Source organism: Mesoplodon densirostris, chromosome 9, assembly GCF_025265405.1.
Source record: "Mesoplodon densirostris isolate mMesDen1 chromosome 9, mMesDen1 primary haplotype, whole genome shotgun sequence".
Lineage (NCBI taxonomy): Eukaryota > Metazoa > Chordata > Mammalia > Artiodactyla > Ziphiidae > Mesoplodon > Mesoplodon densirostris.
In genome coordinates, this window is record NC_082669.1 from 108,865,348 (window position 1) to 108,889,190 (window position 23,843).

Sequence of the window (23,843 nt, forward strand, 5' to 3'; positions counted from 1 at the left end):
CGCCTCATGCAAACATGATCAAATACGCCCTATTTGATCAAGCGCCAAATGAACATGGTGCTGACACACCTAGGAGCAGAGAAGAAGCAAGCAACTAACATTTACTGAGCACCAACAGTGGCCCAATTCCGTGGTGACCACGTTCATGCACTTTTAGGAGCCTGCCTAGTGGACAGAATAATATAAAGTGATCCATATTTTAATGCCTTTTTTTAGTTTATATAACTACCTTGTGCTCTGGATTTTTTTTTTTTTTTTTTTTTGGTACGCAGGCCTCTCACTGTTGTGGCCTCTCCCATTGCGGAGCACAGGCTCCGGACGCGCAGGCTCAGCGGCCATGGCTCACGGGCCCAGCCGCTCCACAGCACGTGGGATCTTCCCAGACCGGGGCACGAACCCGTGTCCCCTGCATCGGCAGGTGGACTCTCAACCACTGCGCCACCAGGGAAGCCCCTGTGCTCTGGATTTTATGTCCACTTGATAGATGTGGTAACTGGTTTTTAAAGAAAACAGGTAAACGACCCCATTATTGTTAACACAGGACTTGAAAATGTATTGATAAAGTTTCAATCCATGACATTTCATGAATTCATGATCCTGAAACCGTGTACATCGCATAAGGACTTGTATATTAAAATCAATATTAAAAATGCAAAGAAAATTAAGGTACACCATGAGTCCCCAAGGCCATTTTCTGGTCTCGGAGGATTTCAGGCCAAGAAGCCAGGACGTCTGAAGTTCACATTCAGTCCTCTGCTCACTCTCCTTTGCCTCAAGGGTCTAACTTAAGTGGAAAAATTTGAGAACCTCTATGCTTCTAAAAAATTCCAGAAAACAGCCACATCATGTAGTATTAAGAATTTGGAACAAACTAAAAGATCTCAAAAGACTAGAGTTTACAGGTAAAAAGGACCACAAAGAACCTGTGTTATAACAAAATAGCAAACAATCAAGATACAGAATAAAAATTAAGAGCATGAAGAATAAGGTCTTAAAACTACTTGAGAGGAAAAGAAGGGTTAAATAAATGAACAACTATCAAAGTAGCATCAAACTTTCCAACTCTGGATGCTATAATAGTGTAATAGTTTCCAGCTCTACAGGAAAATACTTCTCAAGGTACAATCCTTAATCTAACTAAACAAGCAATTAAGTGTTAAAGTGGAATGCCTTTCAGACAAGGACTCAAAATTCAGCTTCCAAGCACCCTTTCTAATGAAGTTACTTGAGAGACATGAGGAACAAAGTGAGGGTGTATACCAAGAAAAAGGAAGACGTGGATCTAGAAAGCAATGAACCCAACAGAGGACGTCAGCCCAGAGGTGTTTAAGGATGAGAACTGAGCAACAGACCTAGAAGCTACCAGCCCAGCTCAGAACAGGGAAAAGCCGAGAATGGAAGGGGGTAAAAGTCTTTCCCAGAAAAACAGTTACTTGCTGAAATAATCTGATATGATCATGCTTCTACAAGTAGGTAAAAACAAATAAAAACTAATGGAGAATCATTAATCATTATTTTCTTCTTGCTATTAAAAACTCCATGAAAAACAAAATAAAGTCATAGTACACTATTTAGATCTCCAGTGAACATTTATGGAGTCATAACCAACATTGTTTATTAACTAAATATAGTAAAACAACTATACTGGGAGGATGCTGGGAGAAGGCAGGTGTATTTTAAGAGCTAAATCAGCATTTATTTTTTTATAGAGGCAAGTAACCAAAATCTAATACACATAAAGGAGTAACACGGGTATATTATTTAGCGCTGTACAGTTAACTACAAAAAGGACGTGAAAGAACCCAAAGGGGTTGCGTTGTGGGGAACAGGACTCAGATGTGGAGGTAGAGGAAGACGGGTCGGTCGGTTACCATAAGGCTCTTAAAGACATTTGCTTCTTAAGCGTGTATACTTATTACTTTGATTAGCCTACTGATAATGTTTAAATTAGTCTTAGATTATCAGGTTATATTATTTACCCAAATGGAAGAAAGAGCCTAGGGTAGGAAGAGCAGGGTAGCATAGAGCAGTAGCCAGAAAACTTTTTCTGTAAAGGATAGGATAATAAATATTCTAGACTTCGCTGGCCAGGCAGTATGTTAAACTACATAATTGTGCCACTGTAGTGTGAAGCTCACTACAGACATATGTAAACAAAAGAGCATGGCTGTGTTCCAATAAAACTTCACTGACAAAAATAGGCAGTGGGCAAGATTTGGCCTGTGTGGCAGTTTACCAATCCCTGGCTTAGAAGAAAGGTAAGATGAAGATAAAGTAGTAGAATTTTTTTTAGTGATATATCTTCATTCCTACTAAGTTTTCCTGTTTCACAGGCTGGGGTCCTTTACAGCCGAATTCTCAAGTCCCTCAGTTTAAAGTGACTCTTCAGCACACTACAGTCTGGTCCCTCTGCCCACCACCAGTGACACTGCTCAAGTCAGTCAGTCAAGACCTTACTCCCAAATCTAGATGACGTACTAGTGTTTATCGCTTGAACTCTCTGCGGTATTTCAACATTTGAACAATACCCCCCCACTCTGAAATTCCCTCTCAGTGCAGATTTCAGGGCTCTACTATCCACTCTTCTTTGCCTCATATTAAACTGGTTTTATCTTCATTTTTAAGAGCTCTTTGAACCAAGATATTATCCAGGGTCGCCATCCATGTATCATGTCTAAGGTATGAGAGATGTGTTTTACAGTCTAACGGATATTTGCTTCAACTACGATGGAATAACTGAAACGAGACCTGTCTCCCATCATAAAACACTAGAAAACTGGGCAAAATTTATGAAACACTTGTTTTCAGATACTGGACAAAAGGCAGTATCAGAGTTTTTCTGAGAGGAGGGAAACAAGCAAGGAGAGTCCTATGCTCTTCTGCCTATAGCCATTTTATTTTCCAGAATGATCCCCAGGGAAGGACGAGCCCAGGCGAGTACCACGGGCTCACTGAGTTCAGGACCCACTGATGGAGTTCCGGGGGCTGAGGCACTTGGAATGTGCCGGACAGAGCACTGGGAAGAAGGGAGCAGTGAGACAGAACTCCAGGAACCCACACAGTAGTGCCCTGTAGTCTTCGACTGAACACCAAGCTGCACATCCAGGAGGCCACACAAGGACCCAGAACCAGGGCGAAGAAGAGCTCCTGGGAATCTGTGATAAATATCAGAGTGCACACAGTGCTGGAAGACATCTGAATCTCAACCAGTCACACTGAAAAGACACTGGTGAATAGGGGCCTGTAGGGAGCAGAAAGGGGAAGGTTTAGGGAGAATTCAGCAGAGACCTCATCAAGGCCATGCCTCAAGTATTAAACTGGTGCTAGAACAGCAGTTAGGAAAGTGTGATCTAAACTATTCACTTCAATTCACTCTGTGATGTTTTGTAGACACTACATGCTGTATGAAACATCATTACACGGGCATTATACAAGGTGTGTCTGCTTATTTTTGTGTTTTAAAATATTCTCAGTTGTAATTTCTAAAACAGTAAATATTCAATCATTATTATCTTCATAGACAAAATCTCCTTGGGGTCCTCAATACTTTTTTTTTTTGCGGTATGCGGGCCGCTCACTGTTGTGGCCTCTCCCATTGCGGAGCACAGGCTCCGGATGCGCAGGCTCAGCGGCCATGGCTCACGGGCCCAGCCGCTCCGCGGCATGTGGGATCTTCCCGGACCCGGGCACGAACCCGTGTGCCCTGCATCGGCAGGCGGACTCTCAACCACTGCGCCATCAGGGAAGCCCCTCAATACTTTTTTAAGAGTGTTAAGGGTTCTAGGACCAAAAAGTTTGAGAATAGCCACCTCAGAGTGAAGCCTCTGTGGACTCACCTCAAAGCTTAAAAAGAAGTGTCAAAAGGTTCAAACTTATCCACAAATAACTGCCTGCCACAACAAAATCTCACTGCATTTTAAAGGAACAAAATCTAGACTCAACAATATACTATCACAATGCACAGTGTCCACATTCAATCAAAAATTACTAGATGTTTAAAAAAAAAAGCTGTAAAACATTTACAAAATGAAAAATTAGTTAATACAATGAGAAATGTCAGAGATGATAGAAGTAGCAGACAATTATAAACTTTTCAAGGACTTGAAACAAAAAACATAATGAAGAAAAAATTTTAAACCACAAGATAAGTATAAGCTATAGAATGGAACTGAGATTAAAAAACAGAATTATCGGGGCCTCCCTGGTGGCGCAAGTGGTTGAGAGTCCGCCTGCCGATGCAGGGGATACGGGTTCGTGCCCCGGTCTGGGAGGATCCCATATGCCGCGGAGCGGCTGGGCCCGTGAGCCATGGCCACGGAGCCTGCGCGTCCGGAGCCTGTGCTCCGCAACGGGGGAGGCCACAACAGTGAGAGGCCCGCATACCGCAAAAAAAAAAAAAAAAAAAAAAAACAGAATTATCTGGGTAAAAAATCCACTGGATGGCCTTAAAAATAGACTGGATACTGCATAATAACAGAGCATTCTGGGAACGTAATAGAAACTATACAAACTAAAGCACAGAAAGAAAAACAACTGGGGAAAAACACCCAACAAGGTGTTAGTGATCTGAGGACAATATCACACAATTTCGCACACAACTGAGATTCCAAAAAGGCAGTGAGGGAGGAGGGGGGTGGGGGGTGAAGTGGAGGGTGTACTTTAATATTTAAAGTACTTAAATATTGTCACATATGTATAATAATCCTAACAAACAATAATTGATTAATTATAAGAACTGGCAGCAGCATGATACTAATCAAATCAAATCTCAATACATTTTTGTTAACATGAAGCATATTTACATTAGTATTTAAACCTAAGTGTACTTACCTTAATACTGACGCAGTATGGATGGTAACACTGACCACACTGAGAACAGGCAAGTAATCTTCCCTCTGCTCCTTGGCCAAAACTGCCACAAACTACACACATATCCTGAAATTAAGAACACATTAACGTATTTTAAATTTGAGACCAAGCTAAGACTATACCAATATACTAGTTTTATAATTTTTATAAAGCACCTTCTTAGTTGGTATAGCTCTAGAGCTAAATATTAAATGACTGCAGTATATATGGGATAAAGTAGAAATGGGCAAGGAGGAGTTCAAAAGTGGAAGACAGGGCTTCCCTGGTGGCACAGTGGTTAAGAATCCTCCTGCCAATGCAGGGGACAAAGGTTCGAGCCCTGGTCTGGGAAGATCCCACATGCCGCGGAGCAACTAAGACCGTGCACCACAACTACTCAGCCTGCGATCTAGAGCCTGCGAGCCACAACTACTGAAGCCTGCATGCCTAGAGCCCGTGCTCCGCAACGGGAGAAGCCACCTCAATGAGAAGCCCGCGTACCACATGGAAGAGTAGCCCCTGCTAGCCGCAACTAGAGAAAGCCCACACCCAGCAACAAAGACCCAACTCAGCCATTAATTAATAAATAAATTAATTTTTTTAAAAAGTGGAAGACAAATAGTTTAGTTCAAACCTGATGCAAAGTGAACTTGTCACTGCTAGAAAACAACACAACTGTATTGTGCATAGAGTTTTCTTCTTCATCCTTATTTGATGAAATATCTGCAGCAGACACCTATGAAAAGCAAAATACACAAAATGTGAAGTTATATTTTTCACCTGTATTATACCTGACTGAAAAGCTTAAGAAGATTCATGTTTAAAATACAACTTTTTTGCCGGAGACTATACTAACAATTCCAAATTAGATTATTATTACCAAGATACTACTATAAAAGTATAAATTATGGCATTTTTTAAATTCACTTGTCTCTTCAGAGTTACAAGCCCCATAGATCAGGAAGTGAGAAAACATAAATATGTCTTTAGTAAGACTGATTAACCAGAAATTCTAATCAAGAAACAAACAGAAAAATTTTATGTGTGCATACTTATGTATGGGTGTACACACACACACACACACACACACACATCATTCCATTTTAGTGACTCTTAAAACCTGCAATGGGGGTAGAGCAAATTGAGATGCATAAAGCTATAAGTATAAAATACACACCAGATTTTAAAGACCTAGTATCAAACAAAAAAGAATGTAAATATAAGTCAAATAATTCTGTGTATTTTATAAATTACATGTTGAAATAATACTATTTTGGATATACTGGGTCAAAAGGTATATATTAAAATTAAATTTCACCTATTCCTCTCTCTTTTTTTAATGTAGCTACTAGGAAGGTTTTTTGTTTGTTTTAATTTATTTATTTTTTGGCTGTGCCACATGGCCTGCAGGCTGTTAGTTCCCCAACCAGGAATCAAACCCTGGCCCTTGGTAGTGAGAGCACGGAGTCCTAACCACTGGACCATCGGGGAATTCCCTAGGAAGTTTTAAATTGCATATATGGTTCACATATTTCTTTGGGGGCAGCAGTGTTTTAGAAAATATATTATTTTTAATAACATCATAATTTTGGTCTTAGCCAAAGGATTATCAACCATAGCCGTTCAATTCTGGACTTGGTTAAATTTGACCAAATCAACTAAGTACACACTGGCTTATTAATAATTATTTCTAGAGTGCTTATCATGAAAAAAGCTTTGAATTAGATGCTAAAAAAGAGAATGGGGAAGCCAATGTCAGAACTATAAACTCTCTTTGCTTTAAAAGCTTACAACATAGTTTGGAAGAACTGAGCTGAAACACAATAGGTTAGGGTCAAAATAAAAAGTAACAGAATTACTGTCCTTGAGGAATAACTGAAAGAAGACTATCAATAAACAGAAGGAGTATATTACAGTGATACAATGTTTCAATGCAAAAGAGCTTAAATGCAGTTTTAATGAACAGTTCTATGGTTTTACAATAGTAAACAATAAAAGCGATTTATAGTCACAAAGGCCTAAAGACAACACGGGAAAAGTGTAAACAACCTAACTGGTCAGCACCAGGGAATGACTAAAACTAGGAAAAATCCAAACTATGAAAAATTATGCAGCATTTAAAAAACAGCAAGGCAGAAATCTGTATGGATTTCCATGAAGAAAATCACTTGCTACACTGTTGAGGTGAAAAATAAGCTGCAGAGTAATACATGAGCTAGGGCACTATGGTATAAAAACACACAAAACAATTACGTGTCTGCCTTATGGCCACATATCATAGGCTGAAGCATAAGAAATTGCTGTTCAAAGGTCAAAGGGGGTTGAATGTTGGCAATTTCATATGGATCAACCTAAAATGCCCAAAACTGGTGCAAGGGAGAAAATCAGGACTCAACTAGTAGACAAAACTTCCATCTATCTAAAAAATATTAATTTTTTAAACTGAGGAAATGTATCCATATGCTATATGTATATCCCCAAATTAGCTTTTAGTCAAACAAGATGATTCATAAAAGTAGAATAATTATTCCATCAGTAATAAATTAAGTGCCTACCAAGAGTGGATGGAGTAATCAGTAATTCAAACACAGGACTAATGATACATTGAGAACATCATTAAAATACATAACTGAAACAGCTAGAATATAGGTAACAAAAGGATTCAATATATTGAAATAAGTATCCATTTCTACCTCCCCATCTCCAACACGGGAACACAAAACAGGTCTTACAACTGGGTAACACGTAGTAAGTAGCTCACAAATTGTAGAAGTGTTATTCTTTTTCTTTTTTCTTTCTTTTTTTTTGCGGTACGTGGGCCTCTCACTGTTGTGGCCTCTCCCGTTGCAGAGCACAGGCTCTGGACGCACAGGCTCAGCGGCCATGGCTCATGGGCCCAGCCGCTCCGCGGCATGTGGGATCTTCCCGGACTAGGGCACGAACCCGTGTCCCCTGCATTGGCAGGCGGACTCTCAACCACTGCGCCACCAGGGAAGTCCTAGAAGTGTTATTCTTATTTTCAAAGGAAAATTTACCCAGGGAATGCTTTTGTTAAACTGAAAAACGAGGATGGAACACAGTATTCCCCGTATCATCCAGAAACAAAGTCTGTAGTAGAAAGCTGCAGTATCCCCTAAATCAAGCAGGGGGACAGGAAAGTGCTGAAAAATCAAAAATTTTTTAAAATAGCAAATTCGTACATGTAAGAAAGGAAACTCTATCATCTAGCTTAGTGACACACTGTTTTCATTTCATACTTTATTTCATGATCTTGAAACTGTTAGAAAAATAAAATCTACCTCAAAGGCAATCTTTGACAAAGTATGCGCTATTGTTCCCTGCACAGATATCAGTCTGATCTGTTCTGAAGGTTACAAAAGTTTTATTTTCCTGAACCACAGATATAGGCCGAAGAAAAGAGAAAGCTCTAACCTAAACCTCATTAAGTTGGGCATTTCCAAGCAGGGACACAAAAAAGAAAACAAAAAAAGAGCAAATTAAACTCAAAGTGAGAGAAAAAGAAATGATAAAGATCAGAGTGGAAATCAATGGAATAGAAAGTAGAAAAAAACACAGAAAAATGAATGAAAGCAAAGGCTGGCTCAAAAAAGGTCAATAAAATTGATAAACCTCAAGCAAGACTGATCAGGAAAATGGAGAAAAGACACAAATTACCAACAACAGGAATGAGTAACATCACTACCAATTCAAAAGGACAGTAAAGGAACACTATTATCAATTCTAGAAGAACAGATTTGTCAACCTACATGAAACAGACAAATTCCTTAAAAGACAAATTCATGCAAGAAAAAACAGATAACCTAAAGAGCCCTGTACCTATGAAAGACATTGAATTTGTAGTTGAAAATCTTCCAATAAACTCCTGGCCAAAATGGCTCCACTAATGATTCTATCTATAAATAATATAAGAAAGAAATTCCCAACACTACACAACTTTTCTAGAAAATTGAAGAGCAAACTATATTTCCCAATCATTCTATGAAGCCAGAATTATGCTGATATGAAAACCAAAGACATGATAAGGAAATAAGACTATAGACCAATATCCCTCATTAACATAGATATAAAAAGTCTAAAGTTTTTAGCAAACTGAATCCAACATCACAACCAAGTAGAGTTTAACCCAGGAATGCAAGATTGCTTTAGCACACACACATAAAGATGTAACTCACATATCAACAAACAAGCTACATGATCATCTCTACAAATGCAAAAAAAAAAAAAAAAAAAAAAAGCACATTTGACAGAATCTACTTTTGACATCTACTCCTAATTTAAAAAAAAAAAAACTCAGCAGACTATTAACAGAAAGGAAATTCCTCACACTGATTTAGGATGTCTATTAAAACAAAACTAAGGCTAACACCATACTTAATTATGAAAAACTATATGCTTTCTCCTCAAGGTCAAAAACAAGGTTATCTGAGCTCTTCACTTCTGTTCAACACATACTGAAGGTTATAGCAAATGCAATAAAGAATAGACATGAAAGGACTCCAGATTAAAAAGAAAGACGTAAAACTTTATCTGCAGACAACATGATCGTTTATGTAGAAAACCCAATGGATTCTACAAATAAGCAATTAGAATAAGGGAGTTTAATACGGTTGTAGGATACACAACCTTATTATGTACACAACAGATACACAAAAATGTGTAGTATTTCTGGATACTAGCAATTGACAAACACAATTTGAAATTAAGACAACACTACCATTAACAATAGCATAAAAAGTATGGAAGATGGAGATAAATCTGATTAACAGTATTTGTTCAACGTGTCTGTTGAAAACTAAAGAACATCACTGAAAGAAATTGAAGAAGACCTAAAGAAATGGAGAGATACAGGTGCTGATGGGTTCAAAAACTCAATATGGTTAAAATGTCAATCTTCCCCAAATGAATCTACAGTTTGAATGCAAACGCAATCAAGATCCTAGCAGGCTTATCTGTAGATATTGACAAGCTAATACTAAAATTCATATAGAAGTACAAAGGATTTAGAATAGTCAAAACAACTTTGAAAAGTAGAAAATCAGAACACTAACAGTGTTTGATTTCAAGACTAGTTGTAAAGTAGAAGTTATCAAAATAGTGGAGTATTGGCCTAAAGAAACGGAGAAATCGTATAGCATGAGATTCCAAAAATAGATCCACATATATGATAACTAATTTTCAAGAATGATGAAAGGCAATTCAGAGAAACAGTGCTAAAACAACCGGCTACTCAATATGTAAAAAAATGAACTTCCATCCTTATTCATACCATTAAAAAAACTCAAATTGGATTATAGATCTAAATGCAATACCTTTCTAGAAGAAAACACAGAATATCTTTGTGACCTTGGGTGACACAAGTATTTCTCAGCACCAAAAAGCACAATCCACAGAAGAAGAAAAAAATTAATAAACTGGACTCCATCAAAACTAAATCAACTGCTCTGTGAAAGACACAGTTAACAAAATGCAAAGACAAACCCAAAAATGCAAGAAAACATTTGCAAATCATATATATGATGAAGAGCTTGTGTCCAGAATACATAAAGAAATCTCAAAACTCAGTTAATTAAAAAACTACTCAATTTTGGGCTTTCCTGGTGGTGCAGTGTTTAAGAATCCACCTGCCAATGCAGGGGACATGGGTTCGAGCCCCAGTCCAGGAAGATCCCACATGCCGCAGAGCAACTAAGCCTGTGTGCCACAACTACTGAGCCTGTGCTCTAGAGCCCGCGAGCCACAACTACTAAAGCCCGCGTGCCTGGAGCCCATGCTACGCAACAAGAGAAGCCACTGCAATGAGGAGCCTGTGTACCGCAACGAAGAGTAGCCCCGCTCACCGCAACTAGAGAAAGCCTCTGCACAGCAACGAAGACCCAACACAGTCAAAAATAAAAACAAATTTTTCTTAAAATACTCGATTTTGTGCTTCCCTGGTGGCACAGTGGTTGAGAGTCCACCTGCCGATGCAGGGGACACGGGTTCGTGCCCCGGTCCGGGAAGATCCCACATGCCACGGAGCGGCTGGGCCCATGAGCCATGGCCGCTGAGCCTGCGCGTCCAGAGCCTGTGCTCCGCGACGGGAGAGGCCACAACAGTGAGAGGCCCGCGTACCGCAAAAAAAAAACCCCAAAAAACTCGATTTTGGAAAATGTATTAAAGATCTGAAGAGTGACTTTATCAAAGAAGATATACAGATAGCAAATAAGCACCTAAAAAAGCTGATCAATATCACAAGTTATTAGAGAAATGCAAGTCAGATACTCTTAACATACCTGTTACAGTGGCTAAAATTAAGAAGACTGGCCATACCAAATGTAGGTGAGTATGTGGAGGAAATGGAACCTTACACATTCTTGCAAATATAAAATGTCACATCCAACTTGAAAACCAACCTTTTCTTAAAAAGCTAAGCATATACCTACCATACATCCAGCCATTCCATTTCTATGTTTACCCATGAGAAGAGAAAACATATCCACAGGTGAACTTATATATAAAAGTTTGGAGCAGTTTTATTTCTAATAACCAAAAAATGGAAGCAAACATAATGTCCCTCAATAGGTGAACAGAGATACAAATTGCGGCTCATCCGTGCTATGGAATGCTCTTCAACAACAAAAACGAACTGTTAACACATACAAGAGCATGAATTAATATCAAAATAATTATGCTGAGTGAAATAAATCATATCAAAAAGAGTATATTCAGCATGATTCCACTTACACAGACTCCAGAAAACGCAAACTAATCGACAGAAATGGAAATCAGATCAGTCATTGCCTGAGGGTAAGACAGGAAGGAAGGCAAAGGGATTTCAGGGGCACAAAGAAACTCTGAGGGCCGAGTATGTTCTTAACTGCAGTGTGGTTTTCAAGGGTGTACACGTGTCAAAACCTACGAGACTGTACGCTTCAAATATTTGTACCTTATCTAATATCAATTTTACCTCAATAAGCCTATTAATTCGGGGAGTAGGGAGGGAGAGAGGGTCTTGCTTTAAAAAAAAAACACCAGAATCCAAGTTTCCTTACTCCTTTAGCAGCAAACTGAACAATCCCACCCGTATCCTGGACTTAACATGACAATTAGAATCTGAAAAACAGTAGCAAATTGAACAATCCCACCTGTATCCTGAACTTAACATGACAATTAGAATCTCAAAAACAGAGTATCGGTAAAATAGTAAAGTTACTGCAGGATATATTTGCTATTATTTGCCAAATGCAGTTTTTTCAATACACATTTAAACAAAGCCTCATAATGTGCCAATGACCATATAGTTACCAATCTTAAATTCAAATATGTCTAAGACAGTCATAAAATCTTCAACATTTTTAGACTCCACACTAATCTACAACATTTCTAATTTTTTCTGTAAACCATATTACAACACTGAGAGCAACTACAATCAAAAATTTAAAACACCAACATAGTTAAATTCTTCACATAAACTCAAGAACATAACAGGAGTTATATATATAACAGAGCAAATATATTGCATATTGGATTTTGGAGAAGAACGATCAGAGTCAAAGAGGAAGGTAAGAAAAAAGGGATGAGAAAGTAGAAAATATAAAAGAAAACCTCACCAGAGGTTTAAAAAGAAATGCAAATGGAGATAAAAATTTTAGCCTACGTGACTCTTAGAATCTAAGTAATTTGGTACAAATGAGCTGATCATGGTCAGCTGACACATTAAGGACTGTAGCGAATGTAACGGGAGCGGGCCTTACCCCGGGTAACACAACTGCCCCGATTCCACTTTTCAACTTTGATCTGCCTCTGCCGCCTCGTCCTGACAGTCCTGCACCACGAGGTCTCCGCTTTCCTGGAAATCCTGACCCCCGACCCTACACAACAGATACGGAAAAGTCAGCATTCTGTAAAAGCCCAAAAGAATTTTAAATCCAAAATGTGAGATAAACCGTCTTATTAAATGTTACACAAATACTTGCTTCTCCCTTTTATTCTAATCAGATGATAAATATTAAGAAACCAGGCTTATTAGCTGCATCTTTCAATATGCATTCTACGACTTAAACATCTACAACCTTAGAATCAAACTTGGTCTGTCACTGTGAATGCCCTGCAACAGCAAACCTTGGTGCTGTATTTCCGTTTCCTAATCCTACATCCTAGGTGGTGGGAAAAGCCACAACTCTATCCAGGTATTTTCAGGCGCAACAAATTGTATTGTATTATAGAGCAAGTAAGAGGAAGGACTCTCTCGCTAACTGGTTTCTTGTAATCGTATTGATATTAATAGTTCTCATATGCTGAGTACCTATTAGTACTGCTCGAAGCACTTGTTCCTCTCAACATCTTGTAAGATCAATACTGTTTTATCATCCCCACTTCAGAGGTAAGTACACTGAGGAATAAAAAGGTTAAGCAACTTGCGCCAAGTCAGACACCGGGCAAGCCTGGCTCCAGCGACCTCACTCTTAACCACTATTCTGCACTGCTGCGTCGCACGAAAGCTCATTTTTACTATGTGCAACAGTATTTTTTCTGTCGTGAAAACTGTCAATTTCCTCTAACCGTTCAATACCTGACCATACAGGAAAGCTCATGAAAAATTAAAAGGCTTGCTTTAAATCACCTAGATAATAATTACTTCAAGTGGAAATAATTTATCTGAATTTTTACACAAGAAAAAATTCTATGGGAAAATATGTTGAATTCCCCGATATTTTAACAAATAAGCACTAAGGTTTTGTGTTGCTGTTTTCTTATTCATTCTCAGACTTATGTATTACTACCTGAAAAAAACTGGCATCTACACCTACTTGTGCTATGTACATTTAAGGTTACTAAAATGCTCAGTAAAATCCTGATTTTGTTTTCCCTAACAAGGTAAATAATATGTGACATCTTCAGCTGAGGTCACCTGCAGCAGTTTGAAACACTGAGCTCATCACCTATTTGGCAGAATGCTCTCCAAGTCAGCAATTTATGGTTATACCGTGAGCATCAAAAAGACACACGTGAACAAAAGGGAAGGGGGGCTTTTGTTCCTTCAGTTTTAGTAAGCCAACTTCCAGTTTTCCAGCTGCCTCTCCTTATCCTCTTAAGCTGCTTTCCTTCAGATCCTGAGCTTCTCTGAGCAAGGGACAGGGTAGTGTTGAATTGGATAGTTTTTCTTGTTGTTTTTCAGTAGGTATAAAAGATTTTTTAAAAGTCAGTGACTGAATCAAGACTACAGTAATCCCTCAATTTATTTTTCCTCAACATCCAATGACACAGGTAAGAATAAGTGAAAATCAGTGGTATATGCTTCATAATGATCAAAGAAGACCTCTTTAACTCTTCAAATTAATATTTACATTTTCAACACCTTGCATGCTATCAGAGTGAGTTGAAAAATAGTTCTTCCAACGGTGACAGAAAATAGGAAAGCAGAATCTAGAACTCCTTTGAAATCCTTAATTAGTCTAAATTAAAAACACTTACTCCAGAATTATATTATTAAATATAGAAGATGAAGAATACTGTCTTCTCTAGTCAGGAAAATCTCTTAACTTTTCAGATGATTAACACTTTTTCAAATTAAATTTTTCACCTTCAAAATGCATCAGACTACTTAACTTACTTCAAGGACTAACAGAGTCATCCACCAGTGACATGAAAAGGAGATCCTATAGTTTTCAGATTATTAACACAGACAATGAAATCTGCTGCAATTCTGCTATTTCTTCTCCATTAATATATAATAAATTAATGTAGCCTTTCTTTTGTTCTTTTCTAAGCAACAAAATTTTATGATATGATGAACAAGTCTTTAATTACTTTATAGCCTATGTGACAAGGATTTCCCCCATAGAAATACTGGTAATTACAACATAAAAGGAAGCAACCATAAAAAAGGGTATTAAAATTTTACACTTAAGATCAGTCAAGTAAAATGGCAATTTAATTTCCTCCTATTCCAGGCAAGCACGATGCTTCTTCATATTAAAAATTTTAGATTTAAAAAGTGGCTCTGGAAACTAAACTATTTATCTAGAAAAGAAAGGTTTAATTCTTAACTTCTACTCGGACAAAACCAACCAGAAAGAAATGATATACGAATGTAAATGCAATTTTATTTACCACTTTGATGCTCCAAATGGCACTGCCAGGAAGCTGCCTGGGTTTAAAAATTTCCCGGCCTTCTGAAATGTCTGGGGACCAGGAAGGTGGGCTCACTGTATTATGGGTACTCCAAGCCCCCTAGGATATGGCAGGTGAGAAAATAGATGTATAAAACTCCGCAACATAAAAGGTCAAAGCCAGCAACTAAGGAATTTTAGAACAGCAAAAACAAATGCAGACGTATGGAAATTTAGGACAGATTGCTTCAAGGTAGTAAGGAAAATAAGCTTATCACTTACAGTGACTTTATACTTAAATGCTTGTAGCTACAATTTACATTAAATGTTTTATTCTGGTTGAAACATCAGTACAATGAAACGTATTAAAAATTAAGGTTTATATGACATCAACATTGACTCATGAACTGCAATTACGGCACCAAGATATAAATAAATGTCAATCAAACTTTAAGAATTAAAACTATAAGAAACTATTTGGGGATTATTTTCTTCTAACAACTATCACTCTACCGGAAAGGAGAAAAGAATAAACATAAAGAATGTTATGTATACTTCTTGCTATAAACCACCAAAACAGTAGGCCAAAAAATGCAGTCAGAAACATGAGCAATCAACAGACACATTCACTTTAAAATTTGGAAAGTTAGTTTGTAACCGTAAGATGCAAATACCATTATAATCCTAACATTTAATTACTCTTCTTTCAGTGACCATTAGTTGTGGGTTTTTATTTTTATTTAGGAGACTACTACACTTGGATTATATCCAAGGAACTAATTTGAAAAGTAGAAAAATGTTAAAGCAAATTGTCCTAAATTTGCAAATAAAAATGCCTGATGTATCTGATTATTTATACGAGAAACAGTACTTACTAAAATAGTTAAGATAAAACGAAAACATTTTGCTTCCAGATAAGCACACTCAGCAATAACCTGAGCTAATCTGATGAAGATGCGAAGCAGCATAAAGAAAAACGTTTACTCCACAAAGATAACATTTTAAACACAAATGTCAAACAATACAGAACCTATTTGGAATTAGATAATTCAACAAAGCATGCTATAATTTTACCAATTAAATGATCAAACTAAAGACAAGAAACACAGTACTTACCAGGTTTCTAGAACACTAACAAACTGAGAAGTAGTAGCCTATTAATCACATTAAAATACCACCAGGGAATTTAAATAACTAGAAATAAGAACTTGACTATCCTTTGGGGAGGAGATAGTTAATGAAATAACAGTATTTGGAGAAAGACCACACAGGGAGAGACTGGTTTCACTTTAATTAACCTACCCTCAGCTCAGCTAACAGCCATGCTGATTTCACCTGACAAATCGCTTTCCCACTAACAGATCACCTTGCATCTATGTCCACACCTGGCTTCTTTCCTACTGTGTCCAGGGCCTTCTGTAACCTCTGCGCTGACAAAAGCAATTTCTCTATTGTCATTTCACTGTCAACATCTACTTACAGCTCTGCTGGGCTCTGAGCAGCACATCAGTGAATGCTTCTCTGCCTTCCTTCACTGACCCTTCTCAGCCTCCCATGTGAGTTCTTCCTCCACTTGACCTCTAAAGCCCCACTGTTTCCCAGGGCGGAAGCCTGGACCACTCTCCTCAGTGTAGTCTTGTCCTAAATGATCTTATCTACAATGAGGGCTGTAAACACCATCTTGGATGTTGTTGTTCCCCAAATTCACATTTCTGGTTCTAACATGTTCTGAGAGCTCCAAGTGATTAGGATTTTCAACTTCCTTCTTAGCACATCCATTTTGTCGCACAAAACCTCTCCAGTTTACTGTCTAAACTCTCTCCCTTAACGAGTTCCAACTCACAATTGTTCCCCATCTTTAGAAATGGATTCCAGTCCCAGTGAGAAAACCGGGAGTCATTAGACCTGTTCTCTTCTCTCATCACTCTCCTCTGACCCTTCCACCCTCTCCCTCACCACCCCTTTGATCCCAACCATCGGTAAATTCAGCACATTCTCTCTTCAAGTTCTGTCTCTGGTCATTCTGTTTCTCTGCACTCCCACGGCCAGCACCACCTCTCGGCTAGCCTGCTGCAAAGGTCTACTTCTCTTTATGCTTCTTCCTCACCTGCACCTCCTCAAGCCTTTCCCCACAGAGCAGCCAGAGGGACTCCTAAAAAATGTAAATGGGACCAAGCAAGACTCTCCTGCCCTGTTCCAAACCCTCCGATAGCTCCGCAGTGACACTTAAAACTCAAACCTTTCCTGGTGCCTCTCTTCAGTTTCATCTTGTGGCATCTCTCACTGTCGATATGCCCTGGCTACCATGGCTTCCTTGCCATCCTTCACACACGCCGAGCGCTTCAACAACGGGGACCTACTGACTCAGAACTACACCACCTGTCCACTGGTTGGCGTCTCCAGAATCTTCAGGTATGGCCTTAAATACTTCCTCCTCGAAGAGGCCTTCCTGGGCACTCCAAGTGAACCATGTGTCCTTTACAACACCTTTAGCATCTGCATACTGAACACAATATGGGGTCATCTGTTCTTTTGTTTATCAGTATTTAGTGGAAGAGAGTGAGAGCAAGAGATATCTAAACCTCGTTCCCTCAACGTTTCCACGCAGTGTTTTTCTCTGAGGATATCTGGCTAGTGTACATATTAAATTCCTTTTGGTAGATCGTTTAATGGTATATCAGTAGATAGTCCTTAAAGTATACCATAAAAAGTCATATTCTAAAATAATATTTATCCATAATTTATAAGTTAGCTTTGATGCCAAAATTATATCTCATTTCAAAAAGCATTCACACTTCATATAACATGGATGAACAAAATGAAGGGCTCTATAGATTAAGAATGTTTAGATGCTATTTCAGGGATAATTAGACAACCATTCAACTGCTATGAAAAACTTATACAATAAAAGCTTGGGTAAGTACATTACAAATTTTAGTAAGTATGTTATCATAAGGTATTGGAAGGTAGAGAACGTGCAATTTTATACGAAATGAAGAAAATTATGATTACACTTAGATATTTTCACAAAGAAGAAATTACCTAATATATTCTTTAGACCTTAAAACTAAAATACTGATGTAATTATCAACTGTAGTTATAAATTACCCTTCAGATCTCAGCTTTGATCAAAAAGAATTTACACAGACCATTCAGAAGAGGTCAGCTTCCCCATCTACTGTAGCATGGTTTACACCGTTGGTACACTTGGTTTTACTTTCCCGCACTTGTATCTATCTATTGCCGCTGGAGTATAAACTTGATGGCAGACACCCTGCTCTCTTCGTTCACTGCTATGTTAAGTAAGCCTTCTGTTCAGCACTTATTGAACGCCTACTTTTTCTACTGAGCACTTCTGCATGCATGTATTCATAAGTGCATCAATAAACACTGTACTGTGATATGAAACACACTAATTCCATCAGTTGTAGCCTAGAATCTTGGACTTCTTCACCTATTAAAAAATTACCAACCTATTCCACGCACTGTTGCTCTTAAACTATCTACAAACTGAAAAAAAAAAAAGGGTTAAAAAATGTAACCATCAGGAGAATTTAAGTTACAAAGAGCGCTAAACAGAACCAACTTGTTCTCAAATGCCACAGAAACTTTAAAAATACTATTTGGCAGAGACTGAATTCGATTCCAACAATAATTATTACTGTTTAAAGTTGGTATTCAGTTTTCTGCTTTGAGGCCAATTTCTCAGGTGAATTTATCAACCTAGTAAAATTACAAAGCTGTTACAAGGACTGTGGGAATAGGGAAATGGGACAGTAATGGCAGGTGGAGGGTAGGCTATTATGGGCAACTTTCTATTAGACGTCAAACTCTGTTGCTGGCTGTTAAATATGATCAATGTCATGGTTAGGGCCCACGAGTATCCAATTCTACTGAATCAGTTTAAAGCGTGGCCAGAGAAGGTCAGGTATGTCTCCTGGGCAGATTCACACCGCCAAGTCCTAAGTCCACCCTCTCCCTACATACTGTGCAAAACCAAGATTGCTATTAATGGGTGAGTTTGATTTAGAGAAAGTGAAAACAGTGAAACGAGAGTAGAAAGGAGGACAATTAGTGAGAGAAACTGAAAACACAAGCATTTATAGTTTTGTCTTTTTGGTACATACATTCACTCATGTACATTACAGCTATTGTAGCAAACAATTCACTTTTTTATGACTTACAGAATTCTTTTAACATAAATAAGTCATATACAAAACTGAGTTCAACATCAAACAGAACAAGAAATTTAGTGCTGAGAGTGATTTGATAAGAGATAAACTATATACATACAGAAATAGCTGTTGCCAGCTTTAGCCCTCTGTAATTTAAGAAAGTGAATTTGGCTGGTGCTAGCAATCATTTTAGTAATGGCTTAAAAAAATGTAACAGGCACAAGAACACTAAGAGGGATGTATGACACTTCTGATCTGTATGTGTTGTAGGTTGACACTCCAAAGGCCAGACATTTTTTTAGGATGAAAACTACAGTTTCTCAATGGTTTAGAGCAATGCTTCTTGGACTTCAGGCTGCATGGGGATCTTCTTAAAATAGACATGTTCACTCAAGTTAAGGTGGGGCCTGAGATTCAGTGTAACAAACTTCCAGGTGATACTGATATTCCTGGTCTGCAGGTCACATTTTGAGTAGCAATGGTTTAGTAATTTCTCCCAGAAAACATGCCTAAGCCTATAAGCCTGAGTAGAGTTTTTCCTCTTGCCCTTTCTGCTTTCCCACAGTACCCTGTGGTTTCCTCTACTGCAGCCTGTATCACACACAGAATAATTAAATAGGCAGTTTAGTTCTAAAATCTGTGCAACCACTATGTGGCACTGAACTTGAAAACCTACTACATCTTGTATTTACTGTGGCCAGTGTTTGACTTGCTCGGGCCTGCAGTTATTTTCACTGGCACATTTCCTTAGAAATAGTTATGAGTCAACGTGATGGGTTTCAGGACCACCACTTCACAGCCAAATTTAACACATGAACATTACATCCTTCTCAAGTCTCCATTTTCACATAATATCTGCATTATCCTGCAAATCAAGAAAGAAAGCAGGGCAGCACTACCATTTGCTATGTGTCAGGGGGTTTATAGGTGTTATCGTTAAATTCTAACAACCATCTGATATAGTTTTACGGATGAAGAAACCAAGAGAGTTCACACGGTAACTTGCTTGGTGTCCCAAAGACAGTAATGGAAGAATAAGGCTTTGAAGCCAAACAACTGCACTATGGAAATATTCATGCTGAATTTATATTAATCAATCTTTCCCATCAATTAATTACAGTACAAATATATATATAAATAATACAAAATAGTCTTCTTAAAAGTCACTTTCATAAAATGCCACATAGTATTTAGACTAGAAGGTATGTGGGAAAATCACTGTTGGCATCTACTCTACAACTTTTATTCCTCATAAAGAATAGAGAATATTTACCTATTTACTAATGAAACCTTTTTTGATAGGTTCTAAGACAAAGTATCAGTATGTAGGTTTACCTCATAGGTATCCAGGAATAGACAAGTACAACTACTAGAGTAATTTCCTTTAATGAATATCATTATGTATACATTATATAAAGCAGTACTTCAAAATTCAAATTTATTTTAGTTAAAAGCTGGATATGAAATAATTTATCAAGAACAGAATCTCTCTTTATTTGGATGATATGATTCACCGATCTGCCTTTCTTAACTTTAAAAGCAAAAACAAACCAACCCCCCAAAATGCCAACAGTGCTTCTTACTAAAAGGTTTACGTCTAGAAACCAGAAATGGAAGAAAGAGAAGGGAGGGAGGTGGGGAGGGAGGAATTGCTTACTTGTAATTAATTGTTAGCAAAACTAGAATCCTCTACAGCTCACCACTGGAGGCCTGTTTTGCTCTCACAGGAACAGATTATGAAACTGATATGTTAATTCGAGACACTTCATTTAAAATGCTATTGCAACACACAAGTATGTTATAAAATTCTAGGGTTCTTAATAAACTACTTAAATTGATGAAAAATAAGAAATTCAGTTCACAACGTAATGGCAAAGTGGTTATAATCTAATGAAGCACTATTTTTGGAAACCTCCTCTCTTGAAGCAATTTCACCTTCTCCATGAGAACCTCTCAACAGATGTCAGTCTCAGAACTTATGTAAATTCCTAAGCTCTCCATATACATGATGTTAGCAGCAGCAGCAACAACAACAACAACAAAAAAGGTGGAAAGGTAAAATGAAGAAAACAATTCTTAGCATTTGAAAGTTATCAAAATATATTTAAGAGTACTTATGTTTTCTCTATGAAATTTTCTTTAAATATTTAAGAATACTTCAAGAAAATGTTTCTAAGAAAACATATTTCATAGAAGATTTAACAAAAACTTTCAATATTATCATGAGAGCAATTAGTACATGAGTGTCTGAAGCAGATCACAGTCATGTGATTTCATTAAATATTTTCCCATAAAATAAGATGATACAAATAAGGTATCTTGTTCTATCCAATGCATACTCTCCACAAAAGCAAAGCAGTGTATCAACAAGCTCTGAATCACCAACTGAAGGTTGTTTCCTATACAACTAAAACAAAACTGGGAGGTAAAACATGGCCTACAGCTGCTTGTGAGATGAGCAGCAAATTGTGAGGTAGTAATCAGACAGCAGCAGCTAAATAGAAAGAACATACCGCAGCTGAAAGAGAACATAGCAGAAGTAGCAACAGTAACAAATATTAAGACACGGCTCATGTAAAATGGGATGAACTTGGAAGAAAAAAAATATATGTACATACACACTCTCACACACATACAAAAATACCCACACTATTTTGGAACATAGGTCAACAGAAAAATAATCGTAATGGCTTCTCAGTTGGAGAAGTCTCTAAATAAGGAGAGACACCAGTAAAATTTAACAGGAATATTTATGATGCAATATCCTTAAAGAATGTAAATGTCTGAACCAAAATTAAATTTGAGATTCAAATTTCCATTGCTAAAGTCTTTTCAGAGCCAAAACTACACAATTAGTATATGCTATTCAAAAAAAAGAAAAGGAAAATAAAAGAAAAAACTAAGGATGAAGAGAAATAGTTTGAGAAGAAAAATCTCTCAATAGAAAATAAATATCAAGTAGGAGACTAATTTTCACATTAAAATAAAGTTTGATTTAACTTTTTTACTGGTGTCACAATCCCAAAATTAGACGATCAAGATCAAGATATTATTACTTCTATAAAAAGTTAAACTTTAATCACTGAAAGCAATTTTAATCATGAGACTTAAAACTCCAAATTATTATTGTGACTAAACACTTTTGCACTGTTTGATATCTTGCTATTTTATGAAAAACTTCAGAAAGTAGAAATTTTGTAGAACACATAGTTCTTAGCTATAGTATCTTCACTTTGCTTTGTAGTTTCACTCAAATCCCACTGAAAAAGATCTGGAACTTACCCTTACAGGGTAGAGTTCACATTCACACAACTTAGAACAATCATGGGAAGAACTCCCTTCATTTCCTGAAGATCAACAATATAATCCTAAGATTTTGTTCACAAAACCACTGAAGTAAGTCCTAACTTTAAAAAAATTCCCACAAAAAGTTAGCAATCAATAGAAAAACCAAAATGAGAAATTCCCCTTCATGAAAAATACTCTAGGTAAATTCTGATGCTTAAGCAGTTAAAAATATGTACAACAAATAATATTAATAAACAAATACATTTGAGAGGAAAAATAAATGCTAATTACACTATACCCAAAACCTTACTTTTTTTTTAAGTCTCTGCTGTTACTATGGCGTAGAACTAAAAACTTCCTTAAAGTGTTTTCTATTAGAAACTATAATCAAATAGGTTGCACTTAAATTCCAATACGATCACTTCAAGTTTAATAAACTAGTCTTCATTAACAGTGTGTTTTTTTAAGTGGCCAAAACACATAAGTCAACATTACATCTACATTCCACCTGAACGGGAAAACCTGCCCTCCAAACCAAAGCTACACATACACTTTTTTTACTTTATAGAATCACTCCAACATCTTTTCTATCAACATCATTAAAATCACCATACCTGTCTGGACCGAGGTCTACCAGGAGAAAATTTCCTTTTGGTAATAGCTGGTTTACCCATGCCAATTTTGGGGGTGACTGAGATGTAAGTTGTTGGCATGATGTTTCCAGCAGAAGCACTGGGAGTCGACGGGTAACTATGCAGCATGTCGTGGGAAGGCAAGTCGGAAGAAAGTGCTGGAGAGGAAGACGCATTTGCCTTGCTTATGCCCGCTGCTGATGAAAATGATGACTCCGTCTCAGATGGTAATTTTACAGATTTGCTTTCTTGGCATACACCATCTTTCACACAACTCTCAATTGCAGGAGCCACTTCGAAGTCCATAAATGCAGTATAAGGTTCAGGATTTTCTTTCTGTTCCATTTCTTCTGGTACCCTTTCTCTGGCCAGCTGTTCCTTAGAACATAAAACCGTACCTTCCCCACCTGGGGACGGGACACTGACAGATCCAATGTTGACTCCTGGAGGCCGGGGTTCTTCTGGGGACGCCGCCATGTTAGGTCCCTCCAACAAGTGCACTTCCCCCTGCTGCACAGCGACCTGGGGGGCAAGGGCTTCAGCGCTGTCTGTCACTTCCATTTTGTTCTCGTTTTGATCTGCACCGCAATTGTGCAACATTTTAGGAGGCATTTCCATTTCTTCACTATCAACTTCACGAGAAATCTGATTTTCCAATTCAGGATTCATTTTATCTTGGGATGATTCTATAAAATTTCGAATATCTATTATGTTAATGTACCTATGAATTTTAAAATTTCTAACTATGATTAGGTATAAAACATTAATGTCTTACATGTCTGTAGCTC

General features: G+C 37.6%; 1 protein-coding gene across 16 annotated transcripts in view; it reads right to left on the reverse strand.

The window, feature by feature from the left end:
* The window catches only part of KMT2C (lysine methyltransferase 2C), a 294,763-nt gene that overhangs the window by 80,397 nt on the left and 190,523 nt on the right, over positions 1-23,843 (reverse strand). For 15 of the 16 annotated variants that reach the window (XR_009533406.1, XM_060108762.1, XM_060108749.1 and 12 more), the window contains exons 14-18: positions 23,038-23,741; positions 14,962-15,081; positions 12,603-12,719; positions 5,483-5,584; positions 4,831-4,935 (exon numbers count right to left, since the gene is read on the reverse strand). Coding sequence is in view for 15 of the 16 variants with exons in the window: in XM_060108762.1 (XP_059964745.1) it covers positions 4,831-4,935; positions 5,483-5,584; positions 12,603-12,719; positions 14,962-15,081; positions 23,038-23,741 (1,148 nt within the window). In the remaining variant the exon portion in view is untranslated. The remainder of the gene's footprint in view (positions 1-4,830; positions 4,936-5,482; positions 5,585-12,602; positions 12,720-14,961; positions 15,082-23,037; positions 23,742-23,843) is intronic. The other variant, XM_060108761.1, reaches the window with a different exon arrangement.